General features: G+C 45.7%; 1 protein-coding gene across 2 annotated transcripts in view; it reads left to right on the top strand.

Annotated features, from left to right (window-relative positions):
* Positions 1 to 23215, top strand: part of LRBA (LPS responsive beige-like anchor protein) — a 713883-nt gene that overhangs the window by 145988 nt on the left and 544680 nt on the right. For both annotated transcript variants that reach the window (XM_056562819.1, XM_056562820.1), the window contains exon 30: positions 7744 to 7874. In XM_056562819.1, the coding sequence (XP_056418794.1) occupies positions 7744 to 7874 (131 nt within the window). The remainder of the gene's footprint in view (positions 1 to 7743; positions 7875 to 23215) is intronic.

The raw sequence follows: 23215 nt of genomic DNA on the forward strand, positions 1-23215 counted from the left end.
GGAGAGAAAACTGAAGCTTGCTACTACACTACAAATATAAAACTAATAAAGCTCATTAAATCTGTGTTTCAAAATCATTTAATATATTTTGGTCTGTGTTCTCCCATAGAAGTCACCAGTGCTGTATTCAAGTCCTTATTAGTATCTGGAATATGGTAACCTATGAATACACTTTGAAAAAACTCAGAGAGCAGAGCAGATTATCTCTTTACTTGTGCTTTATATCTGCTCAGCAAACATTATTTACAATTCCAGGCTCTGAGATTGTTTTCATCATGCAGAGTGATTTTGTTCCTATGGATGCCAGGCTTTGTGTCGGGACGACTGATTATAGTCATCTGTCATGTCTTTGATCCTTACATGATTGATAAAAGGGCATATTGGTTTCTAATGAGATGAGATTTTAACTGTTTCCATGATATGCATTGAACTCGGATCATTTAAAGAAAAAAAATCAACTTTCCATCAAGTGCAAAACATTATTGCATGTTTGTAGCGTTGAATTTATAGATGTACCATACTCAGATTTTTTTTTTTTTGTCAATATTCATACATTGTATTGTAAGCTGGCCTTACGAGATGTATGAAAAGTAGCTCTCCTCTATATGGAAAGGCAGGGAAGCTGTTTCCAATAGGTGGCCCTATAGACCTAATTTACATACTTTTTTCTCTGGGAGCATTGCACTACCTAGAAGACACCCTACAACAAGGAGAAACATTACTCAGCTCTTACTACATGTTTTAAACTTGTATGTAATAATTAGAGATGTGCAAAATTTTAGAAAAATTCGATTCGGCCGATTCACCAGATTTTCCCCATAAATTGTGTTTGGTCGGAATTTATTTGCAGCGAATCTGTATTAAAAACTATTTCTGGCCTACAGAGAGCCTTAATAGGGGTGTAGAACACTTTGCCTTGCTGTAACACGCATAGGGTGTGTGCTGGGTTAGTGAAATAATACTGTTATTCAGTATGACATGCAGATTAGAGGCATCACTATTAGAATCACTGTCGTAGAGCTGCACAATGACAAAGCCTGAAGGTGGTATCAGTATGAGGAGACCATATACTGGCTGAATGACACACCATGGAGGTGGCGGAAGCATGGGGAGACCATATAGTGGCTGAATGACACAACCTGGAGTTGGCGGCAACATGGGGAGATTATATAGTGGCTGAATAACACAGCCTGGAGTTGGCGGCAGCATGAGGAGACCATATAGTGGTTGAATGACACAGCCTGGAGCTGGCATCAGCATGAGGAGAACATATGGTGGCAGAATGAGACAGCCTGGAGGTGGCATCAGCAGCATCTGGAGTCCTGAAAGTGACCCGGTGACATACTGGGGCGGTGGGTGGCAATACCATAACCGGTGATGAAGGTGGGTGAAAAAAGAGAACTTGGCATGAGATGTTTGGCATCAGCCAGGTGGCAGGATCAGAATAGTAGCTGAGGATGGTAGACAGAAAAAAAGGTCTCTTTTGTAAAAGTGTTAGTGTGCACAAGTAAGTATAGAGGATGTGCATTACGTAAAACTTACATTTTATCCAAAGAATATTCATAAAAGTTATGTACCCCAAAAATGTTTTCAATCAAACAAAAAAAAGGAAAGGTGTGCAAAAAAACACCATGTGCCACCTACACCAACAAGTAATGATGTGATGCAAAGACCTCTAAAAGGTGGAAGGGAACAACATACGGTTCATTGTAACCGGTGGGGTAAAATCTTCCCCTGTAAGGCCCTACTCTTGCATTATTCCCTTCTTGGCAAGTGTTACTCGCCCTAAAAAGGGCGGCCCCACACAGGAAAGTCTCCCTATTTACACCTAAAAACCATGTGAAATGGCAGTGTTCGTAGGTGGAAATAGGGAGAGGTTCCTGTGTGGGGCCGCCCTTTTTAGGGCGAGTAACACTTGCCAAGAAGGAAATTAAAAATGCGAGAGTAAGTTTTTACCCCCACCGGTTACAATGAACCACACGTTGTTCCCATCCACCTTTTAGAGGTCTTTGCATCACATCAACACTTGGTGGTGTAGGTGGCACATGGTGTTTATTCCACACCTTTCCTTTTGTTTGATTTCACAAAAATTTTGGGTACCTATATTTTATCCTAAGAAATGTTACGTTTTCTCAATACTTGTGGTCTGATGCCGAGGAATGTCTGTAACTGGGGAGCAGCACCTTAAATATGTTTGGCACTATCCATATTTGTGAAGTGGGGTGTGGCACCATGGTCAATCTATTCTGATGCATCAGGCATTGGTGGGTGGAAATCCTGGCTGATCCATGCCTGATTCATCTTCACAAAGGTCAGTGTCTCCACACTTTTCGTGGACAAACGAGTTCTCCTTGGGGGTTACTAAACACCCGCTCTGATGGCACACTACTGGCTGGGCAGGACAGCTTTTCCAGGGCAAACTCTGCTAGTTGAGGCCACAAATTAAGTTTGGCTGACCAGAAGTCCAGGGGATCTTCAGGGTGTGTTGGCATGGTCATGTAAAGTTCCTGCTCCAGGTCTACATGCTGCTGATGAATTGCTTCACTATGCGGGTGAAGAAAGCTACTCATCAGCGACTGTAGACTCAGGCTGTTGCTGATTGAGCTGGTACTGCTCCTGCCACCCCACCCCTCCCCAGCAGCCATGGCAGTGGAAGGTGAGTACAGAGGGCCCCCTGAGTCAGACCTGCGAGAGGATGGAAGATGGCGCAGATAGGCATCGGCCTCCTGACTACGTAGGATGTCTCTGTAGTAGGTAAGTTTGTCCTCCCATTTCAGTGGGTGTAAAAAAGGCCCCCATTTTGTGCCAGTAGTGAGGGTCCAGTAAGGTGGAGAGCCAGAAGTCATCCCGCTGCCGAATGGTGACAATTCGGCATTCACTATGCAAGCAAGTGAGCATGCATCGTGCCATTTGTGCAAGTGACTCGAAGGGACTCCCTGCCTCCATATCCACCGCATACTGCCATGGTGTGTCTGGGTCCTCTGTCTCGCCTTTCTCATAACCCTCTAGCGGCTCTAGCTCCTCCTCTCCTGTCAGATAACTAGAAAAACCACCCATCTTGTGAAACTTAAACTATGCACCACTGTGCCTTTCCCCATCCCCCTAATAACCGCTTGACAACCAGATTGAACACGTGTGCCATGCAGTAATGGAGTAAGCCATGATTTGATTTCTTGATGAATGACTTTTAGCAGTTCCTCCCCTGTGTGACTCAGTTACCCAAAGGCAAACCATGTAAAGAACAGTGTGACACCGTCGTGCCCTGCAGACATGATATGCTGAAAGGGCACTGAGATTTGTCCATGCAGTGGAGTCTGAGGACACGGTGGAGGATGAGGAGGCGGAGTCGCACACTGTCACAGGACCAATGGCCTGAGAGCATGGAGGCGGAAGGGGCATGACCTGTCCAAGTTACTGTTGGGGCTGTGCGGGAACCACATTAACCCAGTGGGCCATAAAGGACATGTATCGTCCCTGACCGTAGTTGCAGCTCCACTTTGGTACACACCGACAGGCTCAGGGACTGGCCCACCTTCTGATCCACAAAATTGTGCAGGGCTGGTACTGCCTTCTTTGCAAAGAAATTACAGCTTGGGACTTTCCACCTCGGCTCCACACAAGCCCTCAGTTCTCTGAAAGGTGCAGAGTCCACCAATTTAAAAAGGGAGGTACTGCAGCACCAGCAACTTGAACAGGAGCACATTCAGCTTCTGCGCCGTTGGATGAGTTGGTGCATATTGACGTCTTTTAGACATGGCTTTGCCGATAGATTGCTGGCGGAATGACTGACTAAAAAAAAGGAAGCGGTGTGCCACTAATTGATGCAGCAGGCTGGACCACCACATCGGAGCCACGGTTCTCCCAGGCTGCTTTATGGTGATGCTGCATATGTTGATGCAGGGCCATGGTGCCCTGGCCATGCTTTACCTTTTGGCAAACACATCTTGCAAGTGGCCAGGTTAACATTCTCCGGATGCTTGATGAAAAACTGCTACACTGCCGAGTAGCTGATTTTCCCACCAACAGTCCGTACTGATTGACTGCTACTGCCACCGACTCCAGGAATCACTGTTCCACTACTCCCCAGGAAGGTAAGCTGCCACGAAGCAGGTGGTCTACCCAGGGCATGTTTAGCTTCAGACTTTCCTCTTCTGCCACCATGCTGACTGCCAACCATGCTACCACCTTGCTGGCTCAGCTGCTGCCTCCTGGATGACCTGCAACCCTCTTCTCCTGATAATGATGAAGTCCCTTCTTCACCTGGCTTCCAAGTGGAATCCGCTTCATCATCATTATCATCATCATCATCATCATCATAATAATCGAGTTGTGTCTGCATGTCCTCCTCAGGTTCCTCAACAGTGTCTGCTTCAGGAGCCTGAATGCTCTAAACACCACCTCCCACGCCACTCTCCTCATCACTACTTGCCAGCCTAGCAGAGGAAGCTGCGGATGTCTCTTCCATCTCTTGGCTGGGCAGTAGTTGCTGACTGTCCTCTAGTAGATCATCCTCACTAAATAGTGGAACTGAACCCAGAGCATAAGATACTTCTGTGGGGGAGGGAACAGCATAGGAAAGAGGCGATGGGAGGACAGGGACTGCTCCCGAGCCATGCCATCTGAGTTGTCAGAGGAACCCATGACTGTTGACTGGGGGTGTCAGATGTCACTTGTGATGAAGTGGATGACCGTATTAACCAATCGATGACAGCAGACCGCTAGCTGATACTGGGAACTCAAGCCTCTCACTGTGACTCCTGCTGCCACTCGCCCCTAGTCTGCTGTCACCTCTGCCTGATGAATTTAGGCCTCTGCCACTCCTGTACATGCCCTGGCCCTTCTCGGCCTGACATACTTAGTGCGTATATGAGGAGTACAATACGCTCCACTACGCTTAAAACAGTATTTGTCTACAACACCAGCAGGTGTGTACTTTTGGCTGGCCATTCACAGTATATAAGACTTTAACAGGAACAAAATGGTACACCACTTAGATGTACACACAGGTTACACTTAATAGAGGGCAATACGCTTTTAGTGCTCTGCTCACCCTAACTGTCTGGCTACTATTAGCTTTTCAGTTGTTGTACACACCAGTGCTGCAGCACACAGTCGCTGTGTACTACACCCAAAATTGCACTTTCTCTCTCAATCTCACTCCCTTCCCTATCAGTGCTTCTAGGCTGGATTTGGGCTTGAGGTAAATCGCTGCTGTAAAAAACCTTTTCTGTGCAACACACTGCTCTCTGTCCCTCGCTCTGTAATAGAAAGCTGATGTGACTGGCCGCAAGATGGCTGCCGATTTATATAGGGCTGTGACATCACAGGGGTGGCTGGCTGCATGTGATTCAGGGTCATCCCGCCGACCCTTGTTCCCACCTTCCCAGGATTCCTTGCACCATGTCCTCACATGTTGATCCGCCATTTTAGATGCCCTGGAGCCTGGACTGCACTAAATGGAGTTATATGAAGCGATTTGCTCGATCGAATCACGACTATATTCACATTCGTTGTGATTCGAATTTTTCCTGAAATTCGTAACAAATTCTGATTGGTCAGATTCGATTTGTTCATCCCTAGTAATAATGAGTTTGGATTTTTAATTTGAAATAATAAAGGTTGCTGGATGTTCTCAATCAATTTGGTGGAACCTTTCTGTACTGTTAGTCTTGCAGGCAGCCCATGCACCCTCTCGATATATAGTTTCAGATTTGGGAAAAATAATGAGTTATGGTAATCTAGAAAAAAATCCCCCTATGAGGCTGATTCAAAGTGCTCCATACCAGGGGTAGAAATAATTTCCAATTTTGGAAATTAGAAAAAGTTCCCACTGGATTAATGTACCACCTCCAGAAAACTGGTAGCCGTAAGATGTGTTTCAATGAAGGAATGCGTGCCCTCTTTAAACTTGTTCAATGAATCAACCATCACATCATCATGGGGCAGACATTTCTGTAGTCTCAGTGCTCTTACAGTAAAGAATCTGTGTCTGAGATGAAAATGAAACCTTTTTTCCTCCAGACGTAGTGGATGCCCACTTTTGGATGTTTCTATTTAAACAGGCCAAGGTTTAAATAGATTACAGGAAAGATCTTTGTAGTGTCCATTACAGACAAGCAATAAGCAAACACTGGCACTGGCAGGGTATGTTGTAGGTAGGTATGCTACCTATTTACTTCAGTGGGTCTGCAATAATTCCACTTTCAAATTATATACATGTTAAGTACTCAAACTGTATTGCAAAATAAGGCCTTATTCCTTAGTCCCACAATACTGGTGTTTTTAAGACGTTGTATTTAAAAGTTGTATGTTTAGTCTAGTCTATTTCTTTTATATATCAGGAAAATACATGAAAATGTCTGCCATGCAGTCTGGTGATAAGTTACATTTACAGAGCTGCATAATGGAAGTCAAGAAATCTGACAGATCTCCTTTAACTAGATTTGTCACTGTATTACTTTGTATAGGACATTATGCCTTTTTTTACGAGGCATGTCTACAGAAATCTGTTCTCATTTTAGATGTACCAAATCCACGTTTCCGAATACAGATACAGTTATGGCCTCCTCTATTGATTTCCATATTATGATAGTTATAGAATTTGGTGATCACTGTCAATACTGATATGTATGTAGATGTTTATAGAATATATATATGACTGGTGTATTTTAAATGACCAGTAAAGTTAGAGAAAAAAAAAAAAGTTGGCAAATTCTATAAAGTATCAGGTAATGAAATGTTTCTGCATATAAGGTTTTTGTCTTGAGGGAGAGCATCTATTCTGAAGCCAAGATGCCATCTGGCCTAGTCTGGTGATCTGTGCTCATTCAACAGGCAATAATCATCTGCCCCACAAAGCCTTCTTCAGGTTCAGCGTAATTGGGACTAATAACACACTGACCTTATGCCGGGGAATATTTATGGTGGCTAGTCTTTTCACCCTTGTCCTGTCAGAAGTGATGTAAGCTTCTCTTTGAAATCCTTGCCGTTCTCACATTGGCCACTTAAGAGATACATTGCTTTTCTATGTGACTGTGGACTGCTAAAGTGGGTCTTAATTTTGGATTCTGTAGTCTGGTGGAACTCTGATTTGACATTGTATAAAAAGAGCTTTCTGATTTATGAGATGAACTTTCTAATGGTCGCCAAGGTTTCTGCTAAATAATTGGCTATTGCTTTATTCACTTGTCATGGTACAATGACTTGTGTATTAAGGAAATGGAGTTTGTTAGAAGGAAGGAAGCCTTGCATGTCATCAAGTATCAAGGTGTCTCAGAGGACAACGTTATAATCAGCTTGGCTGGCCTTGAGACAGATTTGATTTGCGATGTCGACTGATACAATGTAGTTAGCGCTTAAGCAAAAAATAATGAAAAATATGTTTGTAGAAAGGAGCGGGTGTCAGATTTGCTTCTCAGTATTAATCTGCAGATGTCTTTATCTATGTAAACAAGTGTATGCCGACATTGTAATGCATGTCTAGATGATAGGGGTCATAATTATAGTGTATACAAGCAGATACATGGGGAATACAACATACCATAGCATTACATTATACTTTATTCTATTATTTCACTATTTATACTGTCCATACATAACGTTTACATACTTTCTGTCCTTACTATGAGGATGCAATGTAACCCTGTGATTCATATGTTATTTGTTGTGAAATAATTGTATTTGAATTGTAAATAGTATTTAATGCCTATTTCCTTTATGTTTTTAATGTTTTTTTTTCCCCAGGAGTGTTGTCATAGCACAGAAGAAGTCTTCTGCCCCCACTCCAGCTCCACTCGGTGCTGTCCCACATGCAGTCAGTGTGGTGTCATCCATGGAAGCGTCTCAAACTGCTGACACAGATCGAGATTCCTCTGGTATGTGATGAAAACTTTATAATACCAATAATCAAATTCAAGTCGTGAACAGCCCCAGTTTGGTTAAAGTTATCATTTGGGGATTTAAACATAAAAATGACAGTTTACTGATGACTGATTCCCATTCAGCTAGTTGTTCCACCAGCAACATTTAAAGCGTCATGTAGACCAAAGTTTTCATTAGTTGGAGGTCTCTGAGAACCCCCACAATCTCTAGATATAGTCTGAGTGGGCTTTACTCGCAGCTTGGCACTTGATTTGACTCCTAGTTAGGGATCGACCGATTATCAGTTTGGCCGATATTATCGGCCGATATTCACGATTTTGGATGTTATCAGTATCGCAGTTACCTTGCCGATAATGCACCGCCCCCCCACCGCACCGTCTCCAGTGGCTTCTGCGGGTGGGGGGATGGGGGCGGAGGGGTGTCTGGGGTGGAGAAATAGCCAATAACTTATACCGGAATATCTGTATAAATTATCGGCTATCAGCCTGAAAGTCCACAGATTATCGGTATCGTCCCTAAAAAAATCAATATCGGACGATCCCTACTCCTAGTCTGTGGAGCCCATCTTCTACAATAAGTCGGAGCAAGTGCCCAGCCAGAGGAAGCTGGTAATAAAATGGACACCTGGTCTCAGCAATAAAACCCAGACCATTCAAAATGTTTGTTTGCATGACATGTCAAGTTTTTCTAAATGGCAGTAATGCTTGGCCTGCTGGGACCCCCCATTGATCTTGATATATTTCCCAATATTAGGATTGTTGAGTGAGTGAAGCAGCAGTCATGTGTTCGCATTGCCGCTCTGTTCATTGTTTTTGGCACTACTGGAGGTGGCTTAAAGCAGTGTGCAACTCTTTCCAGAAAGTCCACCTACAGTAAATGGAGCAGCAGTGCCCACAGCTTTTTTTAAGTATAGTAAAAGACACATTATTTGGAAGCAGCTGTTAATCATCTTTTTTGAGTTTTGACAATGACTGACCATGAGGACAAGTGTCCTACCTTCAGGCCTCTGACTTCAAAATATGTGGAGCCCCACTGGGATATTTGTAATTTTGCAGTCAGGTACATAAATATTAGGACATAAACACAATTCTAACATTTTTGGCTCTATACACCACCACAATGGATTTGAAATGAAACGAACAAGATGTGCTTAAACTCCAGACTGCCAGCTTTAATTTGAGGGTATTTACATCCAAATCAGGTAAACGGTGTAGGAATTACAACAGTTTGCATATGTGCCTCCCACTTGCTAAGGGACCAAAAGTAATGGGACAATTTGCTTCTCAGCTGTTCCATGTCCAGATGTGTGTTATTCCCTCCTTATCCCAATTACAATGAGCAGATAAAAGGTCCAGAGTTCAATTCAAGTGTGCTATTTGCATTTGGAATATGTTGCTGTCAACTCTCAAGATGAGATCCAAAGAGCTGTCACTATCAGTCAAGCAAGCCATCATAAGGCTGAAAAAACAAAACAATGTTTGAAATGTTTGAAGCATTCTTAAAAAGAAGGAATGCACCAGTGAGCTCAGCAACCCCAAAAGACCCGGAAGACCAAGGAAAATATCTGTGGTCAAGAAAACCCCCTTCACAACAGTTGGCCAGATCAAGAACACTCTCTAGGACAGGGGTCCTCAAACTACGGCCCGCGGGCCACATGCGGCCCACGGAGCGCATTTACCCGGCCCGCCGAGTGTTTTTGCCTTAGGACATCCCTGTGTTCCGAAAGATGCTTTCGGAACACAAGGATGCCTCTGAAGTCCCTGCGGCCCGCGTTTACTTTAAAAAGGCGGGGACCGCCGGGAGCAGGCGCACGCAGCGACGTCACTGACGTCCCATGCGTGCGCCCATGGCAACCGAGCGCGGAGCGGAAGAGAAGAAGCAAGGACGCGCGCGCTGGTAGTAGGTAAGTGTTTACCAGCGGCGCGTCCCTTCGGTGTTCTGACCACCGATCCTCCGGTCCTACTATGGCCGGAGCGGTGGTCGGAACACTGAAATGGGGCAGTACACAGGCATACAGCCTCCAGCCATACTTTATGGCTGGAGGCTGTATGCCTGTGGGGGAACATACTGCCAGCCTAATGTGAGGGAACATACTGCAAACCTAATGTGGGGGAACATACTGCCAGCCTAATGTGGGGGAACATACTGCACATAATGTGGGGGAACATACTGCCAGCCTAATGTGGGGGAACTATACTGCACCTAATGTGGGGGAACATACTGCCAGCCTAATGTGGGGGAACTATACTGCACCTAATGTGGGGGAACTATACTGCCAACGTAATTTGGGGGACTATACTGCCAGCCAAATGTGGGGGAACATACTGCCAGCCTAATGTGGGGGACTATATTGCACCTAATGTGGGGAACTATATTGCGCCTAATGTGGGGGAACATACTACAAGCCTAATGTGGGGGACTATATTGCACCTAATGTGGGGGAACTATACTGCTAGCCTAATGCGGAGGACTATATTGCACCTAATGTGGGGGAACATACTGCCAACGTAATGTGAGGTACTATATTTTACCTAATGTGGGGGACTATATTGCACCTAATGTGGGGGAACATACTGCAAACCTAATGTGGGGGACTATATTGCACCTACTGTGGGGTAACTATACTGCCAGCCTAATGTGGGGTACTATATTGCACCTAATGTGGGGGACTATATTGCACCCAATGTGGGGGACTATATTGCACCTAATGTGGGGGAACATACTGCAAGCCTAATGTGGGGGACTATATTGCACCTAATGTGGGGGAACTATACTGCCAGCCTAATGTGGGGGACTATATTGCACCTAATGTGGGGGAACTATACTGCCAGCCTAATGTGGGGGACTATATTGCTCCTAATGTGGGGGAACTATACTGCCAGCCTAATGTTGGGGACTATATTGCACCTAATGTGGGGGACTATATTGCACCTAATGTGGGGGACTATATTGCACCTAATGTGGGGGACTATATTGCACCCAATGTGGGGGACTATATTGCACCTAATGTGGGGGAACATACTGCAAGCCTAATGTGGGGGACTATATTGCACCTAATGTGGGGGAACTATACTGCCAGCCTAATGTGGGGGACTATATTGCACCTAATGTGGGGGAACTACAACCTAATGTGGGTGAACTATACTGCCAGCCTAATGTGGGGGACTATATTGCACCTAATGTGGGGAAACATACTGCAAACCTAATGTGGGGGACTATATTGCACCTAATGTGGGGGAACATACTGCCAACGTAATGTGGGGGACTATATTGCTCCTAATGTGGGGGAACTATACTGCCAGCCTAATGTGGGGGACTATATTGCTCCTAATGTGGGGGAACTATACTGCCAGCCTAATGTTGGGGACTATATTGCACCTAATGTGGGGGACTATATTGCACCTAATGTGGGGGACTATATTGCACCTAATGTGGGGGACTATATTGCACCCAATGTGGGGGACTATATTGCACCTAATGTGGGGGAACATACTGCAAGCCTAATGTGGGGGACTATATTGCACCTAATGTGGGGGAACTATACTGCCAGCCTAATGTGGGGGACTATATTGCACCTAATGTGGGGGAACTACAACCTAATGTGGGTGAACTATACTGCACCTAATGTGGGGGAACTATACTGCCAGCCTAATGTGGGGGACTATATTGCACCTAATGTGGGGGAACATACTGCAAACCTAATGTGGGGGACTATATTGCACCTAATGTGGGGGAACTATACTGCCAGCCTAATGTGGGGGACTATATTGCTCCTAATGTGGGGGAACTATACTGCCAGCCTAATGTGGGGAACTATATTTCACCTAATGTGGGGAACTATATTGCACCTAATGTGGGGGAACTATACTGCCAGCCTAATGTGGGGGACTATATTGCACCTAATGTGGGGGAACATACTGCAAGCCTAATGTGGGGGACTATATTGCACCTAATGTGGGGGAACATACTGCCAACGTAATGTGGGGGACTATATTGCACCTAATGTGGGGGAACTATACTGCCAGCCTAATGTGGGGGACTTTATTGCACCTAATGTGGGGGAACTATACTGCCAGCCTAATGTTGGGGACTATATTGCACCTAATGTGGGGGAACATACTGCAAGCCTAATGTGGGGGACTATATTGCACCGAATGTGGGGGAACTATACTGCCAGCCTAATGTGGGGGACTATATTGCACCTAATGTGGGGGAACTACAACCTAATCTGGGTGAACTATACTGCACCTAATGTTGGGGGGGGGGGGGGGGGGGAACTAGAGCCTAATGTAGGGGAACTACTACATAATGTGGGGGAACTATACTGCCAACCTAATATGGGGGAAGTATACTGCACCTAATGTGAGGGAACTGTACTGCCAACCCTAATGTGGGGGAACTACAACCTAATGGGGATCTATACTGCCAACCTAATGTGGGGGGAACTGTGCTGTGTACTTAAAGTGGTAGTCCATTAATAAGATATATAAGTGTTCATAGGAATTTATTCATGTTTTGTTATCTATAGTCCGGCCCTCCAACGGTCTGAGGGACCGTGAACTGGCCCCCCGTTTAAAAAGTTTGAGGACCCCTGCTCTAGGAGGTAGGTGTCAAAGTAAACAATCAAGAGAAGACGTCAGCAGAGTGAATATAGAGGGTTCACCACAAGGTGTAAACCATTGGTGAGCCTCAAAAACAGGAAGTCCAGATTAGAGTTTGCCAAACGACATCTAAAAAAGCCTTCACAGTTCTGGAACAACATCCAGAACAACATTCAGACCAAGATCAATTTGTACCAGAGTGATGGGAAGAGAAGAGTATGGAGAAGGAAAGGAACATAATCCTAAGCATACCCACCTCATCAGTGAAGCATGGTGGTGGTAGTGTCATGGTGTGGGCATGCATGGCTGCCAATGGAACTGCTTCTCTTGTATTTATTGATGTGACTGCTGACAAAAGCAGCAGGATGAATTCTGAAGTTTTTCGGGCAATATTATCTACTCATATTCAGCAAAATGCTTCAGAGCTCATTGGACAGCGCTTCACAGTGCAGATGGACAATGACCCAAAGCATACTGCAAAAGCAACCAAAGAGTTTTTTTTAAGGGAAATAAGTGGAATGTTATGCAATGGCCAAGTCAATCACCTGACCTGAATCCGATCGAGCATGCAATTCGCTTGCTGAAGACAAAACTGAAGGGAACATGCCCCAAGAACAAGCAGGAACTGAAGACAGTTGCAGTAGAGGCCTGGCAGAGCATCACCAGGGATGAAACCAAGCAATGTTTGCTGATGGCTATGCGTTCTAGACTTCTGGCTGTAATTGACTGCAAAGGATTGGCAACCAAGTATTAAAGATTGAAAGTTTGATTTTTGATTATTATTCTGTCCCATTACTTTTGGTCCCTTACCAAGTGGAAGGCACATATGCAAACTGTTGTAATTCCTGCACCATTCATCTGATTTGGATGTAAATACCCTCAAATTAAAGCTGACAGTCTCAAATGTTTCAAACATTTCAAACATTGTTTTGTTTTTTCAGCCTTATGATGGCTTGCTTACTGATAGTGACAGCTCTTTGGATCTCATCTTGAGAGTTGACAGCAACCTATTCCAAATGCAAATAGCACACTTGAATTGAACTCTGGACCTTTTATCTGCTCATTGTAATTGGGATAAGGAGGGAATAACACGCACCTGGACATGGAACAGCTGAGAAGCCAATTGTCCCATTACTTTTGGTCCCTTAGCAAGTGGGAGGTACATATGCAAACTGTTGTAATTCCTACATCGTTTACCTGATGTGGATGTAAATACCCTCAAATTAAAGCTGGCAGTCTGGAGTTAAAGCACATCTTGTTCGTTTGATTTCAAATTCATTGTGGTTGTGTATAGAGCCAAAAATGTTAGAATTTTGTTGCTGTCCGAATATTTATGGACCTGACTGTATATGGTTTCTCCTACTTACCCATACACTCACTGAATGTAGCCTATAAATACCTGACTGCCATTTATTAGGAATAATGTTTCTTGAAGTTTGCTTCTGACACGCTTATATGTGCAACTCCTGTCAAGAAGTCCCCGCTGGATCTTTACTTCTATGCAGTAATTCTCCAATATTAGAGATGTGTTGCCTATGGCCAGTGTTTTGTACTGTGCTCATTGGCTGCTAAAAGCAATACTATTTACACAGGCGCTGCCATTTACTCACACTCTGGGAACACTACATCCAGGCTTCAGTATGACTGGAATTCAGTGTTTGCATTGCTTGCAGCGTGTAGATGAACAGGACAGTAAATATGCCAAATAGACTTGACAAAGCCATAGCTCTAAATGTAGTTTCCTCTGATAGACTGCAGAGAAAGGGGGATGTGTGTGTACTTGATGGTCAAACTAAAATCCAGACACAGTGGAACAAATAATTGACATAATTGTAGCCTAAATATAACATAGCAGTGAGGTCATTGCAAAATACTACAGAAGAAATCCAAGTGAGACATGAAAGAATTTTTATGATTATAGCTAGCTCCACATTAAACATTTGAATAGTCCTATACTGTATAAACAATAAATAATGCTAAATATTAACAAAAATAACCAGTTCACTTAACTTTTTTTTTAAATACATGTAGCCATCCTGATTGGGAAACATAGCTAAAACTGTTGAAAAACTAAAACTCCCAGAATGCCCGGACAGCCAAAGGCTATTTAGGCATCATGTAAGTTGTAGTTCTGCAGCATCTGCAGGCACCCTGGATGGGAAACACCACCGTAGACCAGTAGCTTGTTTGGCCAACAGTTATTTCACTCACCTACACCATGAACGAGCATGTTTATCTGAATGTTACAGTTAATCTAAATGTCAAAAATATTTATTTGCTAGGGTGGAATGTTTTTCGTGAAGTCCCGTGCAAGTCTGACTTCAGTACATATACTGATTGCAGTACTCTCGGGCTACAGAGAATGCCCAGGACTTTCAAACGTTTTGCTGGCAGGTGCGGAGAATAGATATAACAGAGGACGGCGTGTGAGGATGTGATCATTGATTTTTTTATTTTTTTTTTCATATATATATATATATATATATATATATATATATATATATATATTTTTTTGTCCAATCCCACCACAGTAGTGCGGCTGTGTAATTTTCCACCCCTCATCACAATGCAATGGATGTGAACGAGTAAAGGTGTGCAACATTTACATGACAATCTACTTTCATTGGTATGCGATTGCTAAAAATGAAACTTAGACAAGGCCTTTGCAAAGTCTTAGGCAGAACGTTATTTGGTGGAGGCCATTTGTGCAACTGACTCATGCGCTGTTCTGTTCACATGATGCTTGTCATGTGGGTTTTTCACCCCTCTTCAATTGTCAAAAAACTACTAGTAGAAGGAGAGAGCACAGAGGAGTGCTATCGGACAGGAGAGAGCACAGAGGAGTGCTATCGGACAGGAGAGAGCACAGAGGAGTCCTATCGGACAGGAGAGAGCACAAAGGAGTGCTAGCCCACCCTCATTTACTAGACTTTGTCCATGCCTGTGCTTCAGCTTGGACAAAGCCATGATTTCTATAAAAAGGAAATAGAAATTTCTTACAAAGTATATTAGAGTGGTTTACATTTTGCCAAGATGTACAACATATCAAAAGTTTTTGTATCTGACAGTGTCCATTTAAGTTAATGCTTGTGCTTATAAAAAAAAATTCTGAAAAAAAAAAGTGTTGTGAGGTTCAGGAAAAAAATTATAGTTGTGGTTAATTATTTAGAGAAAATGAGTTAATATTGAATTGTAAATTAAATAAAGCATATGGCTTGAATGTTGTAATGCTCTTTAATGGGTGAGATTAACAGATTTAAATCACATCAGAGAGCAAACAAATACTTACGGTCTTTTTATGAGGCATCGGAAAAGAGAGCGGGTCTTAAACGATACTTTATTGCAAAAGACATTATTTGTCTAGAGCCTTGGGGACTGTGAATGTTCAGTAAGCTGTGCGGAGAAGGGTGCTAGACAGATGATCTATTTGCATTTTCTTTTATGTTCTTGTGAGTGTCTGTAAAACTGTCAGTTTGAAGGAGCCAGTTTATCAGTGAAAGGATGAGAGAGATAAGTTAGTTTGATTCCATATGTTTGGACTGGCTACTGTAGTTATGACCCACATGGTTTTTGTTGTAGACTTATCATGTGTTTATTGTCTACACAAAGTCACAATTTTAACACATGCCACAATACAAATCTGATTTAATACCTCCATTTCTATAATGCTAACCAAATATGTATGTATGCAAATGTAACCGGAGCCCTGTTGAAAGCAGCTAAGAATCGGAGCAGGACAGATATGTAACTCATTAGTTTTATTTACTGGGTTTTAGTCAAGTAAACCATATTTTTAAAGAATTTTTAGTAATGTTTTTTTTTTCTCACTTTCCATTTTACGATCTATATTTTAACCCCTTAAGGACCCAGCCCATTTTCACCTTAAGGACCCGTCCATCTTTTGCACATCTGACCACTGTCACTTTAAGCATTAATAACTCTGGGGTGCTTTTACTTTTCATTCTGATTCAGTTTGTTTTTTCGTTACATATTCTACTTCATGTTAGTGGTAAATTTTTGTTGATACTTGCATCATTTGTTGGTGAAAAATTTAAAAATTTGACGAGAAAATTGAACGTTTTGCATTTTTCGAACTTTGAAGCTCTCTGCTTGAAAGGAAAACAGGCATTCCAAATAAATTATATATTGATTCACAAATACAATATGTCTACTTTTATATTTTCATCATAAAGTTGACATGTTTTGGAAGACATCAGAGGGCTTTAAAGTTCAGCAGAAATTTTCCAATTTTTCACAAAATTTTCTAGATCGGAATTTTTCAGGGACCAGTTCAGTTTTGAAGTGGATTTGAAGGGCCTTCATATTAGAAATACCCCACAAATGACCCCATTATAAAAACTGCAACCCTCAAAGTATCCAAAATGACATTCAGTAAGTGAGTTAACCCTTTAGGTGTTTCACAGGAATAGCAGCAAAGTGAAGCGGAAAATTCAAAATCTTCATTTTTTACACTTGCTTGTTCTTGTACACCCAGTTTTTGAATTTTTATAAGGGGTAATAGGAGAAGAAGCCCCCCAAAATTTGTAACACAATTTCTCTCGAGTAAGGAAATGCCTCATATGTGTATGTCAAGTGTTCGGCGGGCGCAGTAGAGGGCTCAGAAGGGAAGGAGCAACAATGGGATTTTGGATAGTGAATTTTGCTGTTTTTTTGGGGGGCATGTCACATTTAGGAAGCCCCTATGGTGCCAAAACAGCAGAAAACCTCCACATGGCAAACCATTTTGAAAACTACACCCCTCAAGGCACGTAACAAGGGGTCCAGTGAGCCTTAACACCCCACAGGTGTTTGACGACTTTTCGTTAAAGTTGGATGTGTAAATGAAGAAGACATTTTTTTTCACTAAAGTTGCGTTTCCCCCCCCCCCAAATTTATCATTATTACAAAGGGTAATGGGAGAAAATGCCCCCCAAGATTTGTAACCCCATCTCTTCTGAGTATGGAAATACCCCATGTTAGGATGTAACTGCAATGCTCAGAAGAGAAGGAGTCACATTTGGCTTTTGGAAAGCAAATTTTGCTGAAATGGTTTTTGGGGGGCATGTTGCATTTAGGAAGCCCCTGTGGTGCCAGAACAGCAAAAAGGTGTTTGACGACTTTTTGTTAAAGTTGGATGTGTAAATGAAAAAAAAATTTTTTTTCACTAAAATGCGTTTTCTCTATCGGCTCCATTGGGGGACACAGACCATGGGTGTATGCTGCTGTCTCTAGGAGGTATGACGCTATGGCAACAAAAAAGTAGGCTCCTCCCAGCAGGATATAACCGCCTCCAGGCCCTGAGCTAATCGGTTTTAGCTTAGTGTTTGAAGGAGGTGGACATGGTCTGGAATTCTCCAGACCAGGTCTTCTGTTTTATTAATTTCCTAGTTAGGGATGTGTAAGTTTTTTATTCCTTTTTCTTTTATGTTTTCAGGTGGGGACTCAGGAACTGCGGTTCACTATTTCCCCATTGCGATTGAGGGAGCACAGACATTGCGTATATGCGCTGTTCACCCCCTCTCGCCAACGGTCAGCGCCTGGGGTTGTACCTCATGGGTCCGGGTCCCCCTATTCCCTGCTCGCCTCGCTCGCACATGGTAGCTCGGCGTGATACAGGTGACAGAAAGCTGACTGAAGACCTCACAGAAGACTCCATTAGGTAAGTTCTTCTGACTGAGGTGAGTATATATTCTTTAACCCTTAGGTGCTGACTTGCTGGAGACCCTCAGTTTTTGGCCAATTTTTCAGGGTCTAAGGGGCTGGCCTGTGCTAGGGGCTTATCTTTTATTCTGGGGTGAGCAGTGGCATATTTGGAATGAATGGACACTTTTTTTTTTTTATTATGCACTCGTGTGTGTGTGTGTGCTTACTATGCGGTTGACAGCCGAGGCGCTTATACTGTTCAGGTGCATGAAGCGCCGACTTACTTTCGCTTTCGGCAGCACAGCTGCCGGCGTATATGTGTTTCGCCCGCTCACTTCCCCGCGGGCGCATATGCGGCTAACATGTGCGCTCGGGGTAAGGAGCGGGCGCCATTACTATTATTCTTCTTCGGCATTTCGGCAGCCGGGGTGCTATAGCTCTGCCCACAGGGCTGCCGGAGCTTACTGGAGGCACGACTCGTCCTCCAATCAGCGCCGTGCGTGCGATTTTCGGTGGCAGGGGCCAATCAGACAGTGCCCCTGCCCCAGGCACGCCCCTTTCTGGCTATTGGCTGGCCTGTTTCTCCCTCTCTATCTACACAGAGCGGAGTTCTCTCACAGCAGCTGCTACAGGGGACACAGACTCGGGTGAGAGAGTTCTTTTTTCGTTATGTCCGTACCCAGAACTGTTCCTCCCTCTAAACAGACAACTGGAGTGTTAGTTTCCTATTTTGTCTGTACGAGCTGTAATTCCAAAATGCCTGGTTCTGCTGAACCCACTTGCTCTGCCTGCTCCTCTGCTGCCCCAGACCCCCTGGTATTCCCGGATGCTCTTTCAGTTCCGGTGGATTCGGCCGCTCCTCCAGCCTGGGTTTCTTCCCTATCCCAGTATATGGCTGACTTGCCAAGTCTCCCGTTCGGTGGCTGAGGCCTCCCGTGACGTGGTGTCTGCCTTGAAGAGGTCTGCCTTGCGCCGACCCTCTAAAGGGCTCCGCTCCTCTTCTCCACATATTTCACGCTCTCACAAGCGTACTAGGGGTGCATCTTCTGACTCTTCCATTGAGTCTTCAGGTAGACGTGGGTGCTCCCCTTGTGGGTCCCGCCCCCCCCCCGTGTCATCTGGTCAAAAACGTTGCTCCTCCAGAGGACGTTCCCGGAATCGCCGCTCTGCCTCCATAGAGCCGCGTACCCGGTCAGGGTCGCCCACCTCCAGGGCTGCCTCCACCCGTTCACATTCTCCTGGTGAACTGGCGGATGAGGCTTCCGAATCGGCATCTGACTCAGAGGACCGCTCTGATACTGTTGAAATGGTGAACTCATTGGTTGCGGCCATAAGAGACACCTTTCACTTAGAGGTCCCAGGATCTTCGGACGTGACTCCTGAAGTATCCTTTCATCGTGCTAAACCAGCACCTCAAAGGTTCAGCTCTCATGCTGAATTTGACACCCTTCAGGAATCTGCATGGAAACATCCGGACAAGAGGTTCCCGGGAATGAAGAAGGTTCAGGTGCGTTACCCATTCGACAAGGACCTTGTCTCTAAGGTGGTTTCCCCTCCCTCGGTGGACCCACCAATTTCCCGCCTCTCTAAGGCTACTACACTGTGGTTAGCAGATGCGGCTGCTTTGAAGGATTCGACGGACAAGAAGGTGGAGTCCTTAGCAAAGTTTGTCTCTGAAGCAGCAGGCTCTTCTCTGCTTCCCACGTTCGCCTCGGCATGGGTGTCCAAGGCCCTATCGGTGTGGTGCTGTCAGGGTATCCAGGCGGGATCCCCCCCAGAGGATCTGTCTGCTTTGGGTCTCCAATGCTCTAAAGCTAGAGATTTTCTGTGCACAGCTTCCATGCAGTCAGCCTGTTGTGCTGCCTTTGCTGTGGGTCACCTAGCGGCCCTCCGCCGTTCCATGTGGCTTAAGGCTTGGGATGCGGATGCCGCCTCCAAAAGGTCTCTCACCGAGCTTCCTTTTACTGGTGCCCGTATTTTTGGCAAGCACCTTGACGAGATTATCTCTGAGGCCGCGGGGGGTAAGAGTTCCTTGTTGCCTCAAAATAAGGCTCGCTCTACTTCCCAGAGGAAGTCCTCGTCCTTTCGGACTTTTGGCCCCAATAAGGGGTCTGGGCAGGCGCCTTCGCGGGACAAAAAAGGCTCCCTCGTTCCGGGCGGACACCAACCATTCCGGCCGTTTTCCGGCCAAATCGGGTAACCGAAAACCCACTTCCGCATGAAGTGATTCCCCCACCCGCAGATTTTTCTCGTGTGGGAGGTCGTCTCTTACTTTTTCGAGACATCTGGACCACACACATTCAGGACTCTTGGGTCAGGGACGTGGTGTCCAATGGATACCGAATCAAATTTGTCTCCCTCCCGAGGGATCGTTTTTTTCAGTCCCGGGCCCCCGGTCTCCTTCTCTGGCGATTCTATTTCAGTTTCGGGAGGCTCTCCAGTCCCTGCTTCTCCAGGGAGTTATTGTCCCCATTCCGCCAGGGGAACATTTTCGGGGTTTCTATTCCAATCTTTTTGTGGTCCCCAAGAAGGGTGGTTCTGTGCAGCTAATCCTGGACCTCAAGCGTCTCAACCGTCATCTTCTCATCCGCCACTTCCGAATGGAATCTCTCCGTTTGGTAGTGGCATCCAAGGAACAAGGGGAGTTTCTTTCTTCGGTGGACATCAAGGATGCCTACCTCCATGTTCTAATATTTCCCGGCCATCAGCAGTACCTCCGCTTTGCGGTTCTGGAGGGGCATTTTCAATTCGAAGCCCTCCCCTTTGGTCTGGCCACTGCTCCTCTGGTCTTTACCAAGCTCCTCGCGCCAGTGATAGCCCTGTTGCGGTCGAGAGGAGTCTCAGTGATCCCTTACCTGGACGACCTCATCAAGGCTCCCACCAGAGTCCAGACCCTGGAGCATGTGGAGCTCACTCTCCAGACACTGGATCGCTTCGGGTGGATGGTCAACCGGGACAAGTCTGTCCTCTCTCCCACCCAGTCTCTGATCATCTTGGGACTTCACTTCAACACGGGCTCTGCCCGGGTTTGCCTTCCTCCAGACAAACGTCTGACTCTCTTGTCAGGAGTCCGCTCCCTTCGGGCCCAGGTCACAGTTTCCATCCGCATTTCCATGGAAGTCTTGGGTCGGATGGTAGCGGCCATGGAGGCCGTACTCTTTGCCCAGTTTCATTACCGCCCCTTCAACTGGCGATTCTCTCTCGATGGGACAGATCTCCTCTGTTTCTCGATCGCAAGATTGCTCTCCCTCGTTGGATCCGTCAGTCTCTGCTCTGGTTGCTCCGCTCCCCCCTTCTTCTTCAGGGGCGATCATTTCTTCCCCTCCACTGGCAGGTAGTTACAACGGATGCTAGTCTGTCGGGCTGGGGCAGTGTGTTCAGGGATTGGACGGTTCAAGGCCTCTAGTCTCCCCGGGAAGCCCTTCTTCCGATAAACATCTTGGAACTGAGGGCAATTCTTCTTTGTCTTCTTCATTGGGAGTCCCTGCTTCAGTCCCGCCCTGTTCACGTCCAGTCGGACAACACCACGGCCGTAGCGTACATAAATCGGCAAGGCGGCACTCGCAGCTCGGCAGCCATGGCCGAGGTGACCAAGATTCTCATCTGGATGGAAAACAAGGTTCCGGCCATTTCAGCGATTCACATTCCGGGTGTGCTCAACTGGGAAGCGGACATCCTCAGCCAACCACGGCGAGTGGTCCCTACATCCAGAGGTCTTCTCGCAGATCTGCGACCTCTGGGGCATTCCAGACGTGGACCTCTTCGCATCTCGCCACAATCGGACAATCCTTCCATTTGTGTCAAAGTCCCGGGACGCCCTGGCTCTAGCCGTGGACGCCCTAGTGATTCCTTCGGCGGGGTTTGCTCTGCCCTATCTGTTCCCTCCCCTTCCGCTCCTTCCCAGGGTTCTGAGGAAGCTCAAAGCAGAGGATGTTACCGCCATACTGGTAGCTCCAGATTGGCCCCGAAGGTCATGGTACGCCAACGTGGTCAGGCTCCTGGACGACACTCCACTGCGCCTTCCACTTCGTTCGGACCTGCTGTCTCAGGGTCCTCTTTGCCACCCCAATTTACAGTCGCAGCATTTGACGGTGTGGCGGTTGAGACCGTGGTTTTGAGAGCCCGCGGTTTTTCTTCCCAAGTTATTTGCACCATGCTAAGGGCTCGTAAGCCCTCCTCTGCAAAAATTTACCACCGTACCTGGCGGTCTTATTTTCATTGGTGTGAATCTCAGGTCTTGTCTCCTGTTACTTTTTCTGTCCCCAGTCTTCTCTCCTTCTTGCAGTCGAGATTCCAACTGGAGTTGTTTCTCAGTTCCCTTAAGGGTCAGGTTTCGGCCCTTTCTATTCTTTTCCAGCATCCTCTGGCTTCTAATTCTCATGTCCGGACCTTCCTTCAAGGAGTGGCGCATACTGCCCCTCCTTATCGGTCACCTTCTCCCCTTTGGGACTTGAATCTGGTTCTGGCTGGTCCTCCAAGGTGAACCTTTTGAACCCCTTAGGGAGGTGTCACTGCGCCTCCTTTCATGGAAAGATGCGTTTCTTGTTGCTATCACCTCCATTCGGAGAGTGTCTGAATTGGCAGCTCTCCCTCCGTTCTCAGTTTCTGGTGATTCACTAGGACAAGGTTGTCTTCCGGACAGATACTTCCTATTTGCCTAAAGTTGTTTCGGCTTTTCATCTCAATGAGGACATTGTCCTTCCGTCCTTTTGTCCCGCTCCTTCTCATCCTAAGGAGTGTTTACTCCACAAGCTGGATGTGGTTCGGGCTGTCAATTTGATTCCTTTTTCGTCCTTACGGAAGGTTGTCGGGAGGGACAACCTGCTTCCAAGGCCACCATTTCTCGGTGGATCTGGTCTGCCATGTCGGAAGCCTATTGCTGTAGGAGGAAGATTCCTCCCTTCAGGGTTGTGGCTCATTCTACTCGTTCTGTTGGGGCATCCTGGGCTCTCCAGAACAAAGCCTCGGCCTCGCAGATTTGCAAGGCGGCTACTTGGTAGTCTTTGCACACTTTCCCGAGGTTCTACAGGGTTCATACCTTCGCATCGGCTGATGCTAGTCTGGGCCTTAAAGTGCTGCAGGTGGCAGTG

The sequence above is a fragment of the Hyla sarda genome, chromosome 1 (genome assembly GCF_029499605.1).
Source record: "Hyla sarda isolate aHylSar1 chromosome 1, aHylSar1.hap1, whole genome shotgun sequence".
Taxonomy (NCBI): Eukaryota; Metazoa; Chordata; class Amphibia; order Anura; family Hylidae; genus Hyla; species Hyla sarda.